The sequence below is a fragment of the Parasteatoda tepidariorum genome, chromosome 2, assembly GCF_043381705.1.
Source record: "Parasteatoda tepidariorum isolate YZ-2023 chromosome 2, CAS_Ptep_4.0, whole genome shotgun sequence".
Classification (NCBI taxonomy): Eukaryota; Metazoa; Arthropoda; class Arachnida; order Araneae; family Theridiidae; genus Parasteatoda; species Parasteatoda tepidariorum.
The window spans coordinates 88760306-88782486 of NC_092205.1; the positions used below are offsets into that span (position 1 = coordinate 88760306).

Here is a 22181-nt window from a genome sequence, read left to right on the forward strand (position 1 = left end):
GCAAAGACTTTCAGTTCATTGCAGAACACGCTCAGATATTAATGGATACTCTTCTCTTTTTCGAAACATGTGGTGTATCTATTCACAAAGCTTACAATAAGATTTTTGATCTGCGGTCTAAACTTCGATGTAATTCTCAGGCATCATACTCACGAAAAGATTCACGCAACGTATTTCTTCAAGAAGTGTTTCACAAAACAATTGCAAAGTTGAATACTTACTACTCTCCAGAACTAGACGTATTCAAAAAACGCGGGCCCAAGTTTAGTCAACCTGCATTAAACTTCATGAAAGCTGCTCGAGTTTTCGATCCAGAACAAATAGTCAACCTCAATATTGAAGACGACGATGTATTCAAGAATATTCCAGGAATGAGTGGTCAAGATATAAAACTCGAGTATGCTGCTTACAAAGAATATGTAAAAGAATGTTCAAACCAGGACTTAATTAGATTCTGGAATTCAGAGGTAGTCTCAGAGAGATTTCCAGAACTTACAGAAAAAGCAAAACAAGTGCTCTCAGTGCTTCCTAATTCAGTAGATTATGAAAGAGCTGTATCCTGCTACGGCCAAATTTTTACAAAACAAAGACAGAGTTAGAAAGAAAACGCAGCTTCTAGACTAACTTCTCTCCATTTTAATAAACTTTAATAATTGTTCTGATGCAAAAAATGGATGTACAATACATAAGAAGGTAATTTAGTTGAAATCTTTACTGTATTCATTGAAATTTTTTTTTATTAAAACAGGAAAGAAAGTTGAACTTTTTAAGAGAGTTTTTTTTTAGTTTCAATTGCTTTCTGGGTCATTCGCAACCTGCATGCATAATTTTTAAAAGACACCGCATCCTTGCCGCATAATTTTTAAAAATCACCGCATCCTAGCCGCATAATTTTTAAAAAATTTCCGCATAATTTATAGGGCCCTAACCATAAAACATTAAAACAGATGTCTGATCAAAAACACTTTAAGACAAAGAGAAAAAATGGGAACAAAAATCCCAATTAAAGAAAAACAAAAAAAACAATAATTTATGTACAATCTTGAGTATAATTCTTTCTAAGTTCATACCTCTTTTTTAACGTCTTCTATCTTCTCAGCATGTTTGTTGTAAATGTGTTTCCTGACAAACTCTGGACCCTTGAACTTTTTCCCTGACAAAGGACACAGCCACTTGTCCTTGGCCAGTTCTTGAGTGTTTGCCTGTATGAATTTCTCCACTTCAGTGTCTGGATCCCTCTTGCCAAGTTTCACACATTCTTCTTCATCTAGCTGGGTTGGATTTTGCAAGAACACCTGACTCTTCATCTCAAAGTGTGAAATATAGTCATTGATCTCTTGCTGCGTAACCTTACTGGATGGAGGAGAACCACGGGCGTGCATTATGCCGCAACGGTTGGGCATCTCGTCTTCACTGGGATATTCGCTGCTGTTGTAGTAATCCACCGAATGAACCACTCTCAGATACAGAAGGAGCTTGTCCAACACCTAGTGCATAAAAACAGATTCATTAACAAAAATATACTGCACCAAAATTGTTATACAGTATGGGGCTCCTAATCCGGCATCCGGAAATTCAGCACTTAAAATATTTTTTTTTTCTAAAAGAAATTTTGATAAGAGAAAAAAAAAATCAGTTATATTCTCGATTTATTTGGAGTTTTATTCTGTTGAAGTAAGTAACTTTATTTTATCTCTTAAAAATAAATAAAACATGAAAAAAATAAATCTGTGTCAAAGGAAACATCTGTTCCTATAGCAGTTTAAATTAAAGTGAAAGGGAAAAGTAAAAACACTTGCACTTCCAATGAATAAAATAAAGAAATGCGAGTTTGGAGAAACTGATCAATCAATCTTGACAGCTGTGCAAGTGCTCTACTGGTTTGTCCCTCTCACATTTGACCATAAATTGACCACACCCAGTGGACATTGAAACTACAAAATGAATCCTATTTCCTTTGTGGCTCTTTTTATTCAATGTAAATTATACTCTTGTTTTTTTTATTAGTTATTAGCTGTTAATTATTTTTTTTTTAATTGATAGCTTTTTTTAAAATCGTTATTAGTTGTCAGCTTTTTTTTTTAATTGTTATTAGTTGTTAGCTTATAAAAAATATATGTTGTTATTTCTATTACATAGATTATTATTTTAATTAATAAAATTTCTTAAGATGGAGTAGTTTCAAAGTCATCCCATCATAATCTACGATCAAAACTTAACTAAATTTATCGGAATTAATTAATTTTCTGAAATTAAGAGGATAATTGAATTATCGTAATATATGGGCGCCATATTGGAATTTCCGAAAGAGATCCAAAATTCAGAAATACGGAATTTTGTCGGTCCCGTGAGTACCGAATTTGGGGTCCTATACTGTATTTCTTTATCAATTTTGCCAGGAAGTTGTAGAAGTTTTTAATAGTGCTGGTATCGCCTATTATAATTTCAAGAGAAATGGTGATAATTTTTTTTCGGCGGGTCAGTCAATTAATTTTTTAAAAAAGGTGAAAAATTAAGTAAAATAAAAAAAAAAATTTTTTTTTTTTGAAAAACTGCTAAGACCATTGAGTGAACGACATTGGTTAATAATTAATTTATAGTAAGTCATTTAGACAAGAAGATTGCTGTTAGCCCTAGTTTACTAATAACAAATAGCAAATGTCGAAAACAAATGCTGGATAAGTTTCATTCATGAAATAAGATTAAATTTTATTTATGAAATAAAATTACACTATCACATAAAAAACTACCAAAATAACGTGAAACACTGAGATAGCAAAACTGAAAATAGCTTGATTAACAAAACAGAACTTATGTAAACTATTCAGTGAATGATCCCCTGATACACTGAAACATCTAATTTGCCAGTACTCACCCTCAATTATTATCAATCGATGGTTAGCTTTCAGCCGTTTAAAATATAAAATTTAGGTAATGAGGTTTTTAACAACCTTACAACATAAAATGGATAAACGATTAAAAAAAAATAATATAAAAACAGAAAAAAGTGATAAAAAAGAAAAATCAGGAATACGAAAAATATCATGTCTATTTATTGATGCAATTATCGATTGATATCAATTATTCAAAGTTCGGGTAATCATAGGAGTCTGAATTTAGCATCAAACTACAGAAGAAAAAAAGAATTTATAACAATATATAAAATAAGATTAAACAATCAGATAAAAAACTACTGATAAAACACGAAAGACTCGGATAGCAAAATTGAAAATAGCTTGATTGACAAAACAGAACTTTTGTAAACTAATCAGTGAATAATCACCTGATAATCCACACATGAAACATCTAATTTGATAGTACTCAACCTCAATCATTATCAATCAAAGGTAAGCTTTCAAACATTTATAATAAAAAATTTACAGTAATGAGGTATTTAACAACCTTACGACATGAACGATTTAAAAAAAAATTAAAATCAGGGGAAAATAATAATAAAAAAAATCAGGAATATGAATATCATGGCTATTTATTGATACAATTATTGATTGATATCAATTATTTAAAATTTGGGTAATCACAGGTGCCCGAATTTAGTATCAAACTATAGTTTATACAATACTACAAGTCATAATTCAATACCATGGAATAAATTTGAACAGAAAAAGAAGAATTTATAAAGGTAACTTAAATTTTAAATTAAAAAATTTGTTTTTTCCTTTTCGAAATATCATTTGATTCAACAATGGGGAAATATCAGATGACATTGAATTACATTCATTATACACTGATTTCTTTTTATTAACACTTTAATTTAAATAATTTTTTCTAAAAATACAAAATTGAAACTTATTAAAAAAATAAAAAACCTTGATCAAGGATTCATCTCTCTCAAGAGTGCACCCTCCTTCTTCGCCATCCCGAGCTTCATTCTCAGCCATGCCAAGAAGCTCTTCTTCCTCTGCGCTGGCTTCTTCAATCAAATAGTCAGTGATATTTTTCAGAAGAGGATTTTTAGATGAAAGCAGAACACCCTAAATATATGAAATAAGAATTATTTTAAGCATGTAGCAACCTTGAAGCACACCCACTATCATTCTTACAGAATTAGAAGTATAGCTGCCAGCATGAACAGGAAAAGTCCCAGTAGATATTACGAAATAATATGAATTTCATGATACAGTACAGAACCCGTTATCCGGAAACAGAAAACCGGAAAACCAAAAAACCGGAATGAAATTCGATAAATTTTCCCGCTATTAAAAAAAAAAAAAAATTTTTTTTTCCTCATAAGATTTTAGGATTTTTCTTTCTTTTTTGAAAGATGTTTACCTTACCATCATTTTAGAAATAATCATCAGTGTATTACTTCATCGTTTTTTCTTCTTGTTTTTAAGATTATTTCTAAATATTTTTCTATTTTTAGTTGGGTTTAACAATAAAAAAACAGCTTTTTGTAGCGATTCAGAAAACCGGAAAAATCAGTTATCCGGAATAGCGATGGTCTCGATCGTTCCGGATAATCGGTTCCCTACTGTAGTTGTTGCAAGATGTACAAAATGTTTCAAACATAGGGAATTTTAGATTTTTATAGTCATCAAAATAGCAAAAACTGCAATATTTTCCAGTTATGATTGACATTAAACATGCTTGAAATGTATGAAGTCTGTTTACTCATAATTTCGAATGCTAACAGGCATTTAATTCATCAAAGATACTTAAAAGATTTCTTTAAAATTAATTAAAAAAGACAGTTCTAAATAAAAAAAGTTTTGAACTAATCTCTGTAAATGAGGTTCGCTTCATCATGTATTAGTAATACTTATTTAAATATTCAAGCAAGCAATAATCTGCGACACACCTCTCTAATTTAATACTAATATCTTTCTATCTTTCTGGAAGACACTTTTAAAAATTACAAATGTACATGTTACCAATTTAAAGTAACAGAAACGTCAACTTCAAAGAAAAAAAAAACCTTTTCATTGAATGTGTAATATATTTTTTTAATTCTAATATTATGTTGATATTCTTACATTTTGCAAGGGGAAAAGACAATTTTTTTTATATTTTTTGTCATCCCATTAAAAAAAATTACCGCGAAATTCATAGCAGTAACTACCAAAGAAAAAAAAAAGATTGATCGATAATTAACGAAAATCAGACTCTTTAAAAAAGGGATTATTAAATGCATGTTTTTATTTTGAGATTCAGTGGTTGTAATAAATAATACAGTATTAAAAATATTTGATTTTAGAAGCTATGCGAAAATCAACAGTAATAATTGCATAAAAAAGTAGAACTAAAATTTCTGTAGAAAAGAAAACCTAAACTTTTTACTTCATTACTATTTTTCATTATTCTCAAACGAGAACAGAAAAATCACAAACATTTTATGTCCACTCCAATGCTCGAGAAAAGTACCTTTTAAATTCTGAAAAGAAAAAATCTTTCGAAAATCTCTGCAGAAGAGAAAATCAAAGTTTTTTACATACCAAAGGAAAAATCTTTCTGCAAGAACTCAGTAACATTCTGCAACAATGTCGCCACGATTCTGCCGCAGGGCTCAATTTTAGGGAATTTTATAAAATGTACAAAAACTAGGAGAATTTTAATTAAAGAAGTAGACCAGGCGAAACTGGTCTACTTCAGTCTACCAATCCAGGGGACAAAACAGTATAATTAAATGTTAACATATAGTTGGAAGATCTATTTGTGTTTAAATTTTTTTTTATAAAAAGTTAAAATGAAATTAAGAATCTAAGCATCAATGCAACACTTGTAACGATTAGCCAACAAACATTGTTATTAGCAATTGTAAGAAAATGAGTGATTGGTTGGTTTAGCTGGGAAAAAATAATTCAACAATTTCATTGGATGGGGTGATCAAAAGCTTTTAGAAAAAGAGTGCAGGATAAAATTTATTATTAAATTATAATCAACTAATTTTTAGAAATAAAAAAAAAGAAAGAAATAGAGAAAAAATAGAAAAAATTTAAAAAAAAAAAAAAAACTCAAAGCATAAAAACAAACTAGAATGATAAATGGATTCAGCTCAGGGACTGGGAGAAAAAAAACATACTTTTATAAACAGCAGTAAACATCCTAACCCCTTCTTCCACCACCAGCACCACAACATGTCTTTCTTAAACTACATAGTCCCACAGTCTCCAAAACGGTTAAAGGTTTTTAAATTCATTTAACAAACATGGGAGAGTTTCACGTGACATTCTAGTTTAACAGGGTTATACTGGATCAAATTTTAATGCAAGCAAAGTATTGCCAAGTTGACGATATTCCAACTGTTTGACGATCAATATTCATCTAAAAAAAAAGGTGGGAGTAACGGATGGTAAAACAATTACAATTAAGAAAATCAATCTGATTTTTCCAATATAAAAAATTTCCTAACAATTCTATGTTCTCAAGGAATTAATTTACGTTATATTCCTATTTTTTTTTAAAAAAAGAAAACTCCCAGTTAAGTAAATTTAACAGCTATATGTGCATTAAATACTGCATGAAATTTTTATTTCATTCCTTACTTGCCTATTTAAGTAACAAGAGGAAATCAGAATTTTTTAAATGTAATTTTAAAAGAGCAACAATTTATTAGATACTAGGTTTTTTTCAGATAGTTATAAAAAATACATTACATTTTTAAAACTAATTCATTTTAGAAAAAGGAGTGAGAAAAAAAGGTAGTTAAATAGCAACAGTAGGAAGATAGGAGAAATAATTACCCTTTCATCCAATTCTTCCTTCTTTATTTCCTCGTCTTCCCACAATTTCTTCTGTTTATCTAAATTTTGTATAATTCTCGCTGCTAACTTTATATCAGCACGAACAACCTGCTTATGTGACGATATTCCATTGACAGATCGAATACGTCTGCTCAGATCTCTATTCACAATCGCACCAAGCTCACTGTCGCGAAGCTTAAAGAAAAAATTTTAATCTTAGATACAGATTGAAAACATAACAGTTTTAGGTATTGAAGAAAGAAAAAAAATTCTATAAATTTATAAGAAACAGATCAATTTTGCATAAATATAGAAAGACTAATCCTAGTTACCCTAATTCCATTAAGTTTCCAACATATCTCCTTAATATTGACCGATCTTTCGAAAGTAACCCAAGCTCTTCGCACGAACCTTCGTTCTGTTTGTGGATCAGCTATGGCCACCCGAAGAAATCCTGGAAATCTTTTACACATCTAAAATATAAAAAAATTTATTGCAACACCCAATCAAATACTACTTATGTAAATTGAATTTTAATAGATTCAACTTTGTTATTATATTCCAGTTTTAAAACTTTTGAACAAATGTCTCAACTTAAATTTTACAATAACAAAACTTACCTTCTTATGCTTCAAAAGTGAAAATTACTATATTATTACTTAATTTAAAGGCAATTTTAAAAAAATTGTAAAACACTAATTTCAATTATGATATTAATGATGAAAAGCTTTAAAAATACAGTAAATCCTGTAAAAGCAAAAAATTTTAATGTAACAAATATTTTCTGAATCCTCAAATGAATCTCCATAAAAACAAACAATGAATTAAAAATACTGACATAACAAAATTCGTAATCCGATTTAACAAAGGTGAAAGTAAGCAAAAATTCTAGATTTTTCTCATGATCAAAACACTTTTCCATTCTTCAAAAGTACACAATGATCTCAGAATACAAATATTTCTGCATCTTCAAAATAAAAAGTTTCAGATATGAAAGGGACATGTCGAAAGAGACGAATGACTCCGAACCCTGAAAAGACTAAACCCCAACCCATTCATGTTTGAAGACAGGGGTGAAGGTTTCAAAAATTGTCAAGACTGAAAATATCAAAATCAGAAGTGGGCATGTCTCGCCCAATAATTTTAAGTAAACAAAAAATTATATATGAATTTTTTTCATAAAAATTGTGAACTTTTCAATAAAAATTAAAATACACAAAATACGAATAAGGCTTATAAAAATTCAATATTTATTATATCGTTCAGGAGTATAAACAAAACCAATAGCAATTTTTTTTTCTAAAGAAAAATAAAAAAGGAAATTTATTCATGCAAGTGTGGAACTTACTGATCAACTTTAAACAGGAAGGTGAGAAAACCAGTTCTCTCCTCTGACGTTAACCTACTTACGGAACTGGGGAAAATAAAGAATTAATTAATCGGTCGATTGGGACTTTTCCCACTGAATTGCATAAAATAAAAAAAAAAACTAACTTAGAATTTATTTAATATTAATATTCCGTTTCGTTCCGTCTTGTGGTTCTTTAAAAAAGACGGAAAACTTTCACCCCTGTTTGAAGAAGTAAAAATACATGTGGCTTTCCAAAATAGTGATCTCCAGTTCAGTTGTTTGAAAATGTGCGTAATTTGGAGAAGTTTATAAATTCTATCGATTCTAAATCATTTATACAGAAAAAAAATTACCGATCATGTAATTTCTGATAGGTAAGTTATAATAAACAATCCATTGTTTCTTTCAATTTAGTTGTTTTAGTGAGTTTTCAAAATACTGATTTGTTATTTTCTACCTGTAGAGTACAAACAGATCAAAACTGTAATTAAATAAATTTTTTTTAATGCGAAAAATTAAAACGTTCTGATTAATGTTGAAATTCCTAATATCGATATAACAAACTTTCGATTGCATAGCTTCGGTGTCTAGGAATTCCATAAAGTGGAATACGACTGTATTATAATAATTATTGAAAAAGGTAAAGTGGGATACGACTGTATTATAATAATTATTGAAAAAGCTAATGTATCTAAAAACATTTTTTTTAAAACTTTTAATGTGTAGAATCTCTTGCCATTAGTTTTCAGAAGAAAATTATAGTTGATGATAAAACTAAAGCATCAGTTTCTATTCAAAGACTAGTCACGTGAAAGAAATAATGCTATAAATATTAATACCTTACTTATACCTTAAATTAAAGAGACATATTTGAAAATGAAATTTTGGCAGAACCTTTAAAAGTATACTAAAAAGTCCAGATTTTAACTCGACTCAAATGTAGTTTAAATTTTTTCCATCCGAGGAAATTTGAAGAAAAAATAAGTTACACACGTTAAGAATATTATCATTTTAACTATTAACAGTATAATTAAAAAATAATAATAAATTAACTCTCATAGCAAGAAAACAATATTAATTCTCAATCCACTTCTACTTGGAATTCGACATACATTTCTTTCTTTGCTTTTTAAATGGTTACACAGGTTTATACTTACTGCTTCTACTTCTTGTTTTGTGATAGATGGGGCTAAATAACGTAGAAAAATAGAATGAGTTTTATGAAGTGCTCTTGGCTTTGGTTCAGATGATTCCTCATCCACTTCTCCTTCAGCCTTTTCAGCATCTAAAAAATCATGAAATATTAAACAAGATTTATTCCAGAGTTCAACTATTATACTCTTTTATAATTAAATATTAAATAATATTATAATTAAATTATAGTTTAAAATAAATAGAGCTTAAAAAAGAATTGGAAAGAACAGTTGTTTACCACTTGAATAACTACAAGATTAAAAATGCAGAAAATGTACATTTTAAAATAAAAGTTTCTATTTGAATATAAGTTCCCAAATTATGGCTTCTCCCCGAAGCCTTTCGACCGAAATAGGATACATCCCTCCTAAAATTGAACTTTAATCCCTAATGGATAAGCAGATCCCAATTTTGCAGAATGAATAATTTGATGCATTTATATTATTTTCATTATTTATTCCCATGCAATATATAGGTATTTTCACAATATTCAAGACAATTGGGACATATTGTCTCAGGAGATTTCTGGGAAAACTTTAAACTCATAGTATACTTATTTTAATATGTCAGCATGAACTGCTTTTTATACTTGAAATTTTAATGCTGCAAGTCGGGTCAAAAGGGTCAAATGAATCCTGGAAAAACAACCCTGGGTTTGTTTAAATATTAAGTCTGTCTGAGTCTGGATATAAATATAAAGTAAGCGCCTAATGGTGCTTATGGTTGTATATATTTTGCTGAAAGAGAAATATAAGCTTACATAAGGCACATGAATAACTTGACTTTTAAAATATTCTTAACAGGGAAAAAACTCGAATAAGAGTTAAAGTTCTGGTAAAGAAAAAGTTGGGGGAAAAAAAACTACCCCGGTTTTGATTACAGGAAGACAAAAGATTCTTGAGCAATAATAAACTCAAAAATTCATAAAAAGAATTAAAGACGTGTTCTGTTTCATGCTAAGTCATCCTATAAGTAAAACATTCCTGTAACAGCCCATTGTGGGGGTTTTGGAGATTAAGGCTCCATAATTTCGTGATCAACAGCATTATTGCGGTCAGATCTGCACAAAAAGTCCTTTATTTGAGCTAAATCAAGATTATTACATTTAACAAGAAAATGAAAGCAAATATCAGAGAAAATCACAGGGAGTTACAAATTTTTAATGGGGGGATCGTGATTTATTTTCGCAGAAGGTTTCTAAAATATTTAATTGCCTTCCTTACAGTTAATTATAATTAATATATATATATGCACGTTTGTATAATTCTTGTCGACTCTAGAATTCCTGCCCCCCATCTTAGAGAAACTTTGGGGGAGAATAATCTAATCCAATAAAATATTTTCCTTTGCTTTTTAACATCTTACGTGCATTACATCCCGCTTAGCAAGACAAAGATAACGATAAATGTTTACATTAAATACACATAAATTTTCTTCCCTGTCAATTAATTAATGTAATATTGAGACATCATTCAAAATCTTAAAAGAATTTTAAATAGGGGACTTGCCAAACCACAATACCTGTTGCTTTATCTGCGTCTTCTTCTCCCCCCGGTTCTGCAGTCTCAACTTTTTCACTGTCTGGAAAAGCTTCTTTGTCAACAATATCAGACTTGTCTAAACTATCATCTTTGTCCTTCTCAGAAGCAGATCTAGATGCCGGCCTTGGAGACACTGGTTCTTCTTTGATGCCGTTCTCAGTCAACTCTTCATTGTCATCCCTACTTTCTTCTAACAAATATAAACCATAAAGAGTTAACATTTTGTCAAATTAAAGAGGGTGTCTCAAATCTATAAACTGATCAATCTTTTATGGAACTTGACAATATAGCATAGAAATATTGGTACCAGCAAGACATCATTTAGACTTTGTTTCATGAACTTTAAATTTGTTTTACCTACAGGTAGGTACTTTATTTACGTCGCACTAGAGTTGCACAATAGGCTATTGGCGACGGTCTGGGAAACAACCACCCCAGAGGATAACCCTACTTCGGTAGCCTGACAACATGAGTGCAAAGTGGAGCACTTTAAGGTAGAACAGTTTAATGAGGACCGATACTGCACATCCTCGGTCCCTAAGCAGGCTGATCAAAGTGGCCACCCACCCGCTAACTGAAATCAACCAGTGAAACTTAACTTCATAAATTTTTCAGCAGTCTACTTATACAACAGGATATGCAGTATTAGTTTAAAAATTTAATACATTTCTTGCTATTTTAGGTAACATTGAAATGTGTTCAGAATCTCCAGTTGACATTCGAAATATCTGTTATCACCTATCTAGCTTTAAAAAAATAAAAATAAAAAAGAATGAATTTTTAATCATTTTATGTCTTGAATGATGTCACTCTTTTCATCTTCATGTGAACTGCATAAATATATATATATATTTTCTTTTTGGAAATGAATGTTACAGATTATATTTCATGCACATTTTTATGGAAAGAAATTTTAAGATATTTGTAAATACAGTCAAACTATAGTGAACTTTCAAGGGACTGAATTTTCGGTTCACTATACGTTTCATTCGGTTACGTTCACCAAATCCGTAACGCAGGCAATTTAACTAATGATTCCCAAACTCCTTCCTTTGATTACTCATCATTCAAATAAATGACTGAAAAATATTATGTAGTAGCAAAAATTGTGTTATTTTTTATTACTGTTATTTTTCAAACTGTAGATTTGGATAGTTTATATTCCCTGCAAATATCAGCTTGATAACATCCATTTTAAATTTTTCTGATTATGTCCATTTTATCATCAATAGAGAATGTTTTACGCTTACTGCTCGCCATAGTTAAATTTGAAAAACTTCGTTGCAGGCTTTTTTAAACTGAACTGAGAGCAAAAGGCCTTATCAACACAGATTAGTGTCCAACCCTTTGTCCAATAATGAATAATTATTCATTACCCCTGACAGAAAATGCATATTGATCCCACTGACACCTTACACCTGATACCTATAGATTGTTGAAAAAATCAGTATATGTATTTATTTTGAAGTAGAAATTTCAAAATTATTACAAAAAAAATTAAGAAAAAAATCAGTCGAAGACAGACAAAAGTTCATTATATCCAACTTCTTCATTTTTTGGGTTCACTATATCCACAAAAAATAACATTATACATGTATAGCAAGGCACGGAACCGAACATTTCCTTCACTATATCCGGGAGTTCACTATAGCGGGGTTTGACTGTACTTTGAAAGTAATTGTTGAAATTGTTTTTATGATATGTTTTTGTTGTTGGATGAAATACATATAAGTTTTTTTGAATCTTTATTGCAACATGGTGGTTGTTTAAGTTTCCATTATTATTTTTAAATAAAAGTTACAATACTATTAAATAAGTTGTCACCCAACCGCTACCCGAACACACCCAGTGATGCTTGACTTCGGCGTTTCATTCGGAATTGTGTCTTTACGATCAGCCGGACATCATGAGTTAAGAAGATAGAAAAACAATAAACAAACCTGGGGGTAAGGATTCCACCTCCGATTCAGATCCTGACGAGCTGTCCTCCCCAGACTGGGAACTGTGGGAATGTTTTCTTTTTTTCTTGGACTTTTTAGGTTCATCCACCTAAGATCAAAAAAAATTAATTCAATTGAATAATAAAATAAACTATAGTGGTTAACTTAATAAGAATTATTCTTTATACATATAAACATATTGATACATTTTGCCAGTCATTTAAACTTATTCCCACGAAATTTTAATTTTGCACTAAAACATTTTAAAATGAAAAAACCACATTTACAATAGCAATAAGCAATAACATAAGTCAACTAAAGAAGGAAGCGGAAAAACTTTAAAAATTTGCACTAAGTTTTACTAGAATAATAATTATGTTAAAAAAGGAATTTGAAAATAATGAAATTTTCAATTAAAACTGTTCAAATTGGTTTCAAACTTTCAAATAAAACAGAAAAAAACTAATTACATAACCTTGCCATTTAATGATTATTAACGATCAGAGTATAAGAGATGAGGTTTCTTTTTAATTTCTTATTATTTCTGCATGAAAATGTAACTGATAACTGAAAATAAATAAATTTTTATCTCATGCTATTTGCCAAAAAACTGTAGCAAGTAGTCAATGCTTATTAGAAGTAATAATATGTATATATTTTTTACTTATGGCAATCAGATTTACTTGCTATTCAGATAATATAAACTTGACCAGTTTAAATAAGTATATTATTTTTGTACATGTTACGTATTTAACAATGTTATTTAAAATGCTTATAAAGAACAGCAGAGAAATTAGTAGTTTGGTTACAGTCGGCTCAATTTTTTTATAATATAGTGGACTCTTTCAGCCTTAAGCTTGCAGGTGTAGGGACTTCAAATAATCTGCATTCCTTTACATTGTGTCATATTTCACCCCATTCATGCTTAACGCTTTTAAATACTGTGAACAAGTTGTTAAACAGCACATTTTTCTCAGAAATATTGGCAAAAAAAAAGTGGGAAACGGGTGCATAAAATTAAAACTATCATCTCATATTGGAAAATCTATTGTACTAGCTAACAATTATATAATTTTCAGAGTGGTAATTTATTGTTAGTCTAGCCTTAAAAATCTGAACCAGTTAAGTTTAATTAAAGGAAGAAATATTAATTACCTTTTCATCCATGTCCACATCATCTTTCTTTTCAGAACTACAAGGGAAAATTAGAAAATCAGATAATTGAAAAATCAATTAACCAATATACAACCAAGCTAAAATTACAAATTTCTTGCCTATAATTCACCTCAAACATTTAATTCTTATGTCTTAAAGATCTCCCCTCCCATGTTCTTTATTGCTTTTAAGCCATAAAGATTCCCCCCTTTTTATACTACTATTATTTCATTGCAGGGGTTGAAAGTAACATTTTCTAAATTTTCTATTTATAGGAATACAGCCACCTCTAACATAGAAAAATTTGTTTAAAAAGCTGTACTGATTAACTGTACTGATTTAAAATATTACTGCACTGAAAATCCTCTGGGGTCTTAGCAGTAATGCTGCTAACACACATACACAAATTATAATATCATTGGGGGATAGCAAATAATTAATCAATCAATCAATATACCCTGTGAATGGTTGATTACTATTAGTCTCTTTCGTTTTTTCTTCTTCATAAGGAGCATCAAGGACTGTCAAATCAAAATCGTTTCCTCCTTCCAACTTGATAACAACTAAAATATAAAAACAATTGTTATTCAAATAAGATCATTTAATAAAAAAAAAAACATTCATATGACATTAACAAAAAATTTACATAACATATAAACACAGTAAGTATATATGTAGGATATAATTTTCTTTTTATATTGAAATCTTTCAACAAAAAAAATGGAAGAAATCACGTTTTTTATTTTTTACAACTAGCACAAGACTGTAATGTCTGCCGTTGTACCAAAAATAAAAATCCACAATATAATGAAAAGAAGAAAAAAATGTATTCATTTCTCTTTTATTTAGTTTGTCAAATTTTGTTATGACCATGATACAACTGAATTATCTTTATTTAAGAACATTTCTTGGTAAAAACTTGATAGATTTGTATGCTAATAAATTATACTGGGGGGGGGGGGTANTACTGGGGGGGGGGGGATATTTAGACATGTAAACATTTCAAATGAAATATTTTCATATACTTTGGGCACATTCTTATTGCTTAACATTAATATAACATTTATACAAATGATTGAACCATTTAAAACTTTTATTTTTTACATAAAAGGTATGTCAGTTAATGCAAAAATTTTGCTGTTTCAGCAGCAAAAATTAGTGGTTCAAGTAAATGACTTTAACAAAAATATTTTATTTCTAAAACTAATAAAACAGAAATGAAATTTTTCAGTCATTTTTAATGTAAATTAACTTCTTCGGTAATAATTTTGATATGTATTTAAAAAATAATTCAATATAGCTAAATTAGAGCTCTAAATTAAGGATATAGGGTGCATATCAGAGGGTGGAAAAAATAATCACCTTTTAAGTACTTTTAAAGCACCCAAAAAATATTTTTAAGCACTATGTACATTAACAAAATAACTTTCAAAGACTTAACATGATCATGATAAAAATAACTAGTTTCTGACAAAAAACTTTTTCCTTGATAATATTAGCCAGTATAAAATGATTAAGAGATTTGTCAGTTCAATATCAGAGGGTGGAAAATGAAGCTTAAAATTGAGAATATCTTGAAAAATGCAGCAGAGTTGCACATGAACTCGCAAGTATTTCATCAAACATGTAAAACAATTGGTTGAATAAATTGTGAAAATGTTGATAGAACAATGTGAAAAGCATGCTCTTTCATTATACATGGTAAAAATTGACAGGGTAAAGAAAAAAAACCCTCATTTTTGAAAAGAGAAAATTAAGCACTTTTTAAAAATAACCAATGAAAAAAAGCTTCTTTAAGGGTTTTTAAAAAACGGAAATAAGTACCTTTAACTACTTTTTTAAAAATGCTATGCACCATGGGTTAACCCTCAAATGTAGGGATTATAAGATAGCATTTGCCTGATGGTAAACCTCAAGGAGTCAATTTACCTGCATCCAAAAATTTCACTATCTGGTCAGTTTTCTCCTGATCTACACTAACATTCTCCACTAGACCTTTCTCAAATAATTCCATGAAGACATCAAGCCTGCGTTTTAAAGCAATATGGAGTTCAGCTTTCCTTTTTTGGCTTTCTTCTGGATGATGTTTTAGTTTAAACCTAAAATTTCAGAGAAACATTTTTTAAAATAAGAAATGGTTAATATTAATACAATAAAAAAAGACTAGCCTCGAAATCTTTTTAAAATTTTCTTTTTACTATTCCCGATAAATGGGCTTGCTTAGCAAACTATGCCTATGAAAGGAAATTACAGCGTTATATCAAAATCAAACAGCGTATTATATAAACCATTTATAATATTCTAACCGGCCCTTTTGTAACGTTATAGAAGGGAGATTTGGTAGACTAGTATATACCTAATTAAAAAAAAAGAAAATGCTAGTTAAGAGAAAAATATCAGTAGCAAAACTTTCAAAAACCTGATATCTTGCAAACTAAATCTAGTTCTTGTATCCTTTTTGTGTCTTATCGAATGCGGCTTTTCAAAATTTTGATATTTTCTTAAAAGTTGCAGTAGCCACTCAGTAATTTTGAATTATTACTTCCTGACATGCATCATTCATTAAGACTCAGTCGTAAACTAACATAATTTTTTTAAAATGTTTTGTTGAACTATTATTTATCTTTTTTTTCATCATCTCTTTATGGTATTACTGCAGTTTCATTATTATGATAACTGCAGTAATACTTTCCTTTTGCTCTTGATCTACAACAATTACATTTTTAATCTAAGACTGTTTTTGATCATTATATCGGGAGTTGCTTTTCGTTTTTACAGCCCTTTTTCATGCGGTTCTTCAAACTCTGATATTTTAAAAACAATGTTATAACGACACGTGAATTTAAATCATCACTTTGTGATGCGCTCAATTTGCTATGGTTCCGATCAATTTTCAGGACTTAATAGCTGCTGTTATCACACTATATTTTTTTTTTTAAAATTTTAAATTTAATACTATGTTATTACTCACTTCTGTTGCATTCAATCATTTTACGGTTTTGTGACAGTTAATTATAACAGTTAATAGTGCGCTCAATTTGCTATGGTTCCGATCAATTTTCAGGATTTAATAGCTGCTGTTATCACACTATTATTTTTTTTTTTTAAATTTCAAATTTAATACTATGTTATTACTCACTTCTGTTGCATTCAATCATTTTACGGTTTTGTGACAGATAATTATCCCCCCCCCCGAACAATTCCACAAGTATTTTTGAAATATTGATATTTTATACCAGATATTAATTTTACAAATTTAGAAATGTGTCTTCAAGTTAAATAAAATTGTGAAAATCATGCATTTTTTGTAATTTAGAATGACAATCGATATGGCAACTTGCAATACAATAGTTATTTCAGCTACAACTGCATCAATTTTTAATTTTCTGCAAACATTTTTAATTTCCTTCTTCAAATTGCGTCAAATTAAATGCACAATATTAATTTATTAACCATTCAGCAATGAATTCGATGGAATATGCCCTAATAATGATAATGCATTTATTGCATCGCAAAATGTATTGTGGTTCTGTCTTAAAAAAATGCTAGAACAAATCCTGGTTTTGCTACTTGTATTCTTCAGTACAAGTTAACTTTGCAACTGATTTAAAATTTTTTTTAAAAAACATACATTGCTTGATAATATGCAGCATTTCTATTATAATTTACACTATTAGGCTAGATATTATTTATCAGATATTTTGCTTGCAGTCACTGCATTGATTAAATTATAAATATTAAAGTAAGAGTATCTTGGATAACATTTTACTTGATAGGTCTGTTTATGTCGCTAGAGTCGTTATATGTCGTTATTTTGCCTGCTTTCATAGCATTACTATTAATAAGTATTTTTATCGTATAAAATTTTTCTTTTTTAAAAATGAGCCCAAATTCATTAATTACATGCCAAAAAACTATTAAAAATCTTTTACGATTAAAAATACAAATCTTAATATGCATAGTGTATTTTTAGTTTAACTACAAAATACATATTTCTCTTAGGCGGAAACTTAAACTTTATCAAATTCATTAACTTATACTATAGTTACACAAAGACATAGATAACAAAGCAGCACACAAAAATGAAAAGAATAAAAAAATGTATAACAGTAATTAAAACTTTACCAAGAATTCAAACATCTGACTTACATAGATCTTCCTCGAAGAGCAGGAGTAAAAATTCTGAACGCGACCCCTCGTTACGGGGGTTAAACCTAATCATAACTTTTAGAGCGATTTAAAATTCTCTTTTTATTTTCGCATAATCACAATGATACAACTTTCATTTCATTCAATTCACTACACAACAAAATCAACATCACGAGTAAAAGAATGATTTAGACAGTTCATATCGTGAAAGTAGAGGAGAGATGAAAACATCTTTTGTTTCGAGGCAGAGTCAACATGCTCACTGTGTGAAGGAAAAAATATTAACACATTGTTTGTTCCAGCACAAAAGAGGCAAAGTAATATATTGCAACAAGGAGTCTATTAATAAAAATATCAATACAATAGTCCCTTGCTATATAAAACATTTTAGATTTGTGGCCCTTTTCCCCTTTCTTAATAATATTGAAAATAAATTCCAACATCCTCGTACATGCCTAAAATTTCTTTTATATATAATAATTTTAAAAACACGAAAAAACTTTTCAGTTTCTAGAAAGAAAAAAATGAGAATTTGTTTTAAGAATTCATTAGAATTAAAATTACAGTATAGGACTCCAAATCTGGCAACTAAAATCCGTAGTTTGGAATATGCCGAATTTCGGAAATTCCAATATAGCCCCCAAACATTACGATAATTCAAATTATACTGTTAATTTCATAAAAACCAATAGATCGGATTAAATGGCGAATTTCGAGTCCTATCGGATTAGGGGTCCCATACTGTATTAGAATTCTTCTCAAACTACGATACATGGTCCATAGTTCACTATTTCATAAGTATGGATAGGATCACTTTAAATTCATCTTTCATTAAAAATAAAAGAGTAATTTTTGTTATTTTGCAACAGTTACTTAGATAATAATAATAAAATTTTGTTGTTAATTCATGTTTTTTTAAATTTTCCTTCACTAACATGCACAATATAGTGAGGGACTAGGGACTACTGTACTAACCTACTAAAAGCACTACTTATCTTTTACTAAAAGTTATGACTCCTTTTATAATATTAAAAAGCCTCCATGGAGCTGGTGTTTTACAACACTAGAAAAGACAATAAAATTGCTAACATGCCTTGCACAAAGATATTGAAAATAAAATGCAATTAGCAAGTTTATTTCTCTTCAAATAATTTTTTATAAGTTTTATCATAAATATAACAAACAAATTTGTATAATTTAAGCAACTCTGATCACAATCTAATTTTCAGATGCAAAAATAAAATTAATATCTCATAATCCCATTATGTAAATAGTAAGATTAATAGGAAGCATAGCTCTACACTTTCTACTAAGAAAATTATTTAAAAAAATTATAGATTAAAAAGAAAAACTTTTTTTATCCTTAAAAAATGGTTCTGGTCGTATCAATAAAACAAAGTCAATTCTTAAAAAAAAATATATATAACCATGCATTTTAAAGTTCTATATTTATTAAAACTTTAGTGAATCTGGACTTCAATCATATAAGTGCCTATTTTGATCGCAAACTATGGACCAGAGACATACCATCGAGGGCTTCCAACATGTTTTAACAACAGAAAAAGTAAACAGTGGATCATTTGTAATTAAAAAGGAGTTACGGGAGAAATATTAATATTCAGATACCACAGTAAATTATTTGGTCAGCGATCTTTACATAAATACCAAAAAAGCAGCTGAACAGGAATAATTTAGATACAAGATCCTAAGAGATAGAAATGCAGCAATAAGTTTCTCAACTTGGTAACTTATTTTTAAATAACACTGATTTCAGAAACTGCTCTTTTGGTAGGCTTTTTACGGAATAAAAGAAATACGAAAATTTTGAAGTAATTAAGCTTTGCTGTCATTTACTTCCCTAAACATATGTTTAAAATCTTGATTAGTGTTGATTCCCAGGTTCAATAACAGTGGTTACGATCTATAAATACAACAGTGCAATGTAAACTACCCTCAACATGATTAGCTTTCAAAGGACCTGAATGATAAGGAAAGAGGTTGTCGCACCTCAAATCAATCAAAAGAGGACCTAGAGGATCAAACTATTGAAAACAGGACAAAAATCAACTTTACTTAATAAAAAAAAAAAAGAATTTGAAGGGATAAAAGGACCATTTGGGAGCCCTGATCATACACTCACTATTCCACAATAGTTTTAAAAGTTGTATAACTCCACCCTAACAGTCTGAGTTTGGCAAACATTTCACAAACAAGGGCTCTATTTTTTGCTTATAAATATGTATATATTGTTTGTGAAGAGAATTAAAGCTTAACTGAAACTTGATCTAAGACATTAATTCAACCAGAAAATAGAAAATGAAAGCTAGCTAAATTTGTTTTGACCTAAGACCGACAAAAAATTTATTAAGGCAGATAAAACTTTTTATTAGTATTACCCATAACATCAGCTTTTCTTTAAAAATGAAAGCAATAAAAAAAAATCCTAATTCAACCAAAACCTTAGTAAACAAAATTAATAATTTTTTTAAAAAATTTTTATGACTTTTAAATTAAAATTTAGAACTGTCTTAACTATGCAGATTTCATCGATGCAAAATATATTTTTAAAAAAATTAGATAATAAACTAAGAGTACATATTTAGGTAGCCCATGTGAAACAAGACATGTAGCTGCCAGAATAAATTATTATTCATTCTAACACCAATTTCAATTAATATGAAAATACTTTCAATAACAAATTTAAGATATCGCATTTTAAAAATTGGTTAATTTCGATTACCCATCTAAATTTAATTAAATATGGAGAATTCTTTAAAAAATATATACCCAAAGATAGCCTAATGAGAAGTACACAAAATCCCAACCCCATGGATTGTATTTCCTTGACTTTTTCTAAACAGTTGGGGAAAAAAAAAACTAATATCTTTGGAATCAATAATTAACAGTGCTTTTCAAATTCATTTTGTAGAAATTTAGTTACTCATAAATAACAAAATTTCTAAAAAAAAAAAAAAAAAAAAAAAAAAAAAAAAAAAAAAAAAAAAAAAAACTAAAAAAACTGAAAAAAAAAAAATTATTTTACTGTACGCATTAATGCTTCCTTTGTTTTTAAGAAAATAGGCATAATTACAGGTCTTAACAGAAGAAAAAAAGAAAACGAAATGAATAGCTCAAACACACCATTCTTCATCTTTATGATTCATGAAAAATTCGTTGATTTGTTGTCTTTTGAACTCCAATTTGTATTCATTGTATTTTTTCACAGCTTCCTGATCATCAATCCCATCATCTTGTGAAGAGAGGAATTGCTTAAAAGTCATCATCGGAGGTTGAGTGATCCCTGCATCGACATCCCTGTAAAAAAATCATTTGCAAATTTTTACAGTCCCAGATTTATCTAGTTCAAACTTAATTATAAAATTTAGAAAACATAATAGATAATTATAAAATTTAAAAAAAAAAAACATAATATTCTATTGCTCAGATATAATACTATAATAACAAAGTATAATTAACAAGGCAACCACCACAAATGAATTTTGTTCTTGTAAGCAAAATTACACCAAACTTAATTACTGAATCAGTAACTGATTATATATTTACTAATAATAAAATATTTAATTATCATACATATCTTTAAATTAGTGACTTGCATAAATTTTACTACTGATCTGATTTTTGTAAAAAAAAAGTACCAGAAAAAGTCAAAACACTGTTCTCACATTAAGGTCAGAATCACTTTTAAAAGGTTTAATCAATCATTTCACAATCAAACCGGGTAAAGGTAGCTTCCTTCATTTTTCAAATGACTCAAGAAACTAAACAGTTAGAAAGGTAATAAAAAATATCCATTTCATTGGCTTAAAAAAACTAATTATTAGTACTATAAAATTATAGATTTGAGTTTCTTTTACTTTACAAATATTTAAAACTTAGTCATATAAATCTTGCTACTCCATTAGATAAATTTATGCTGCACAATAAATTATAGTGCATCACTAAGTTTTAATTTAAAAAAAAATGTTTCTGCTGAAAAAACCCACTAATCCTTCCAAGTGGGTTTTTTCAAGGTGGGCCCACTTGGCGAACCCTGCTATACTCTCTTGGCAATAAAGAAATAGAGCAAATAAACCAGTTGTGTTTTCGTCATACAAATTTTCTATTCTAAGTACAACAACTTAGACAAATT

The 22181-nt window shown here is 29.0% G+C and overlaps 1 protein-coding gene across 1 annotated transcript in view; it reads right to left on the reverse strand.

Annotated features, from left to right (window-relative positions):
- The window catches only part of LOC107452905 (arsenic resistance protein 2), a gene marked incomplete in the record, with an annotated part of 36422 nt that overhangs the window by 7081 nt on the left and 7160 nt on the right, over positions 1 to 22181 (reverse strand). The window contains 11 exon segments of the mRNA XM_043052735.2: positions 1071 to 1487; positions 3828 to 3992; positions 6702 to 6896; positions 7034 to 7174; positions 9210 to 9337; positions 10768 to 10977; positions 12728 to 12836; positions 13883 to 13919; positions 14340 to 14445; positions 15812 to 15981; positions 21173 to 21346. Of these exon segments, the coding sequence (XP_042908669.1) occupies positions 1071 to 1487; positions 3828 to 3992; positions 6702 to 6896; positions 7034 to 7174; positions 9210 to 9337; positions 10768 to 10977; positions 12728 to 12836; positions 13883 to 13919; positions 14340 to 14445; positions 15812 to 15981; positions 21173 to 21346 (1852 nt within the window).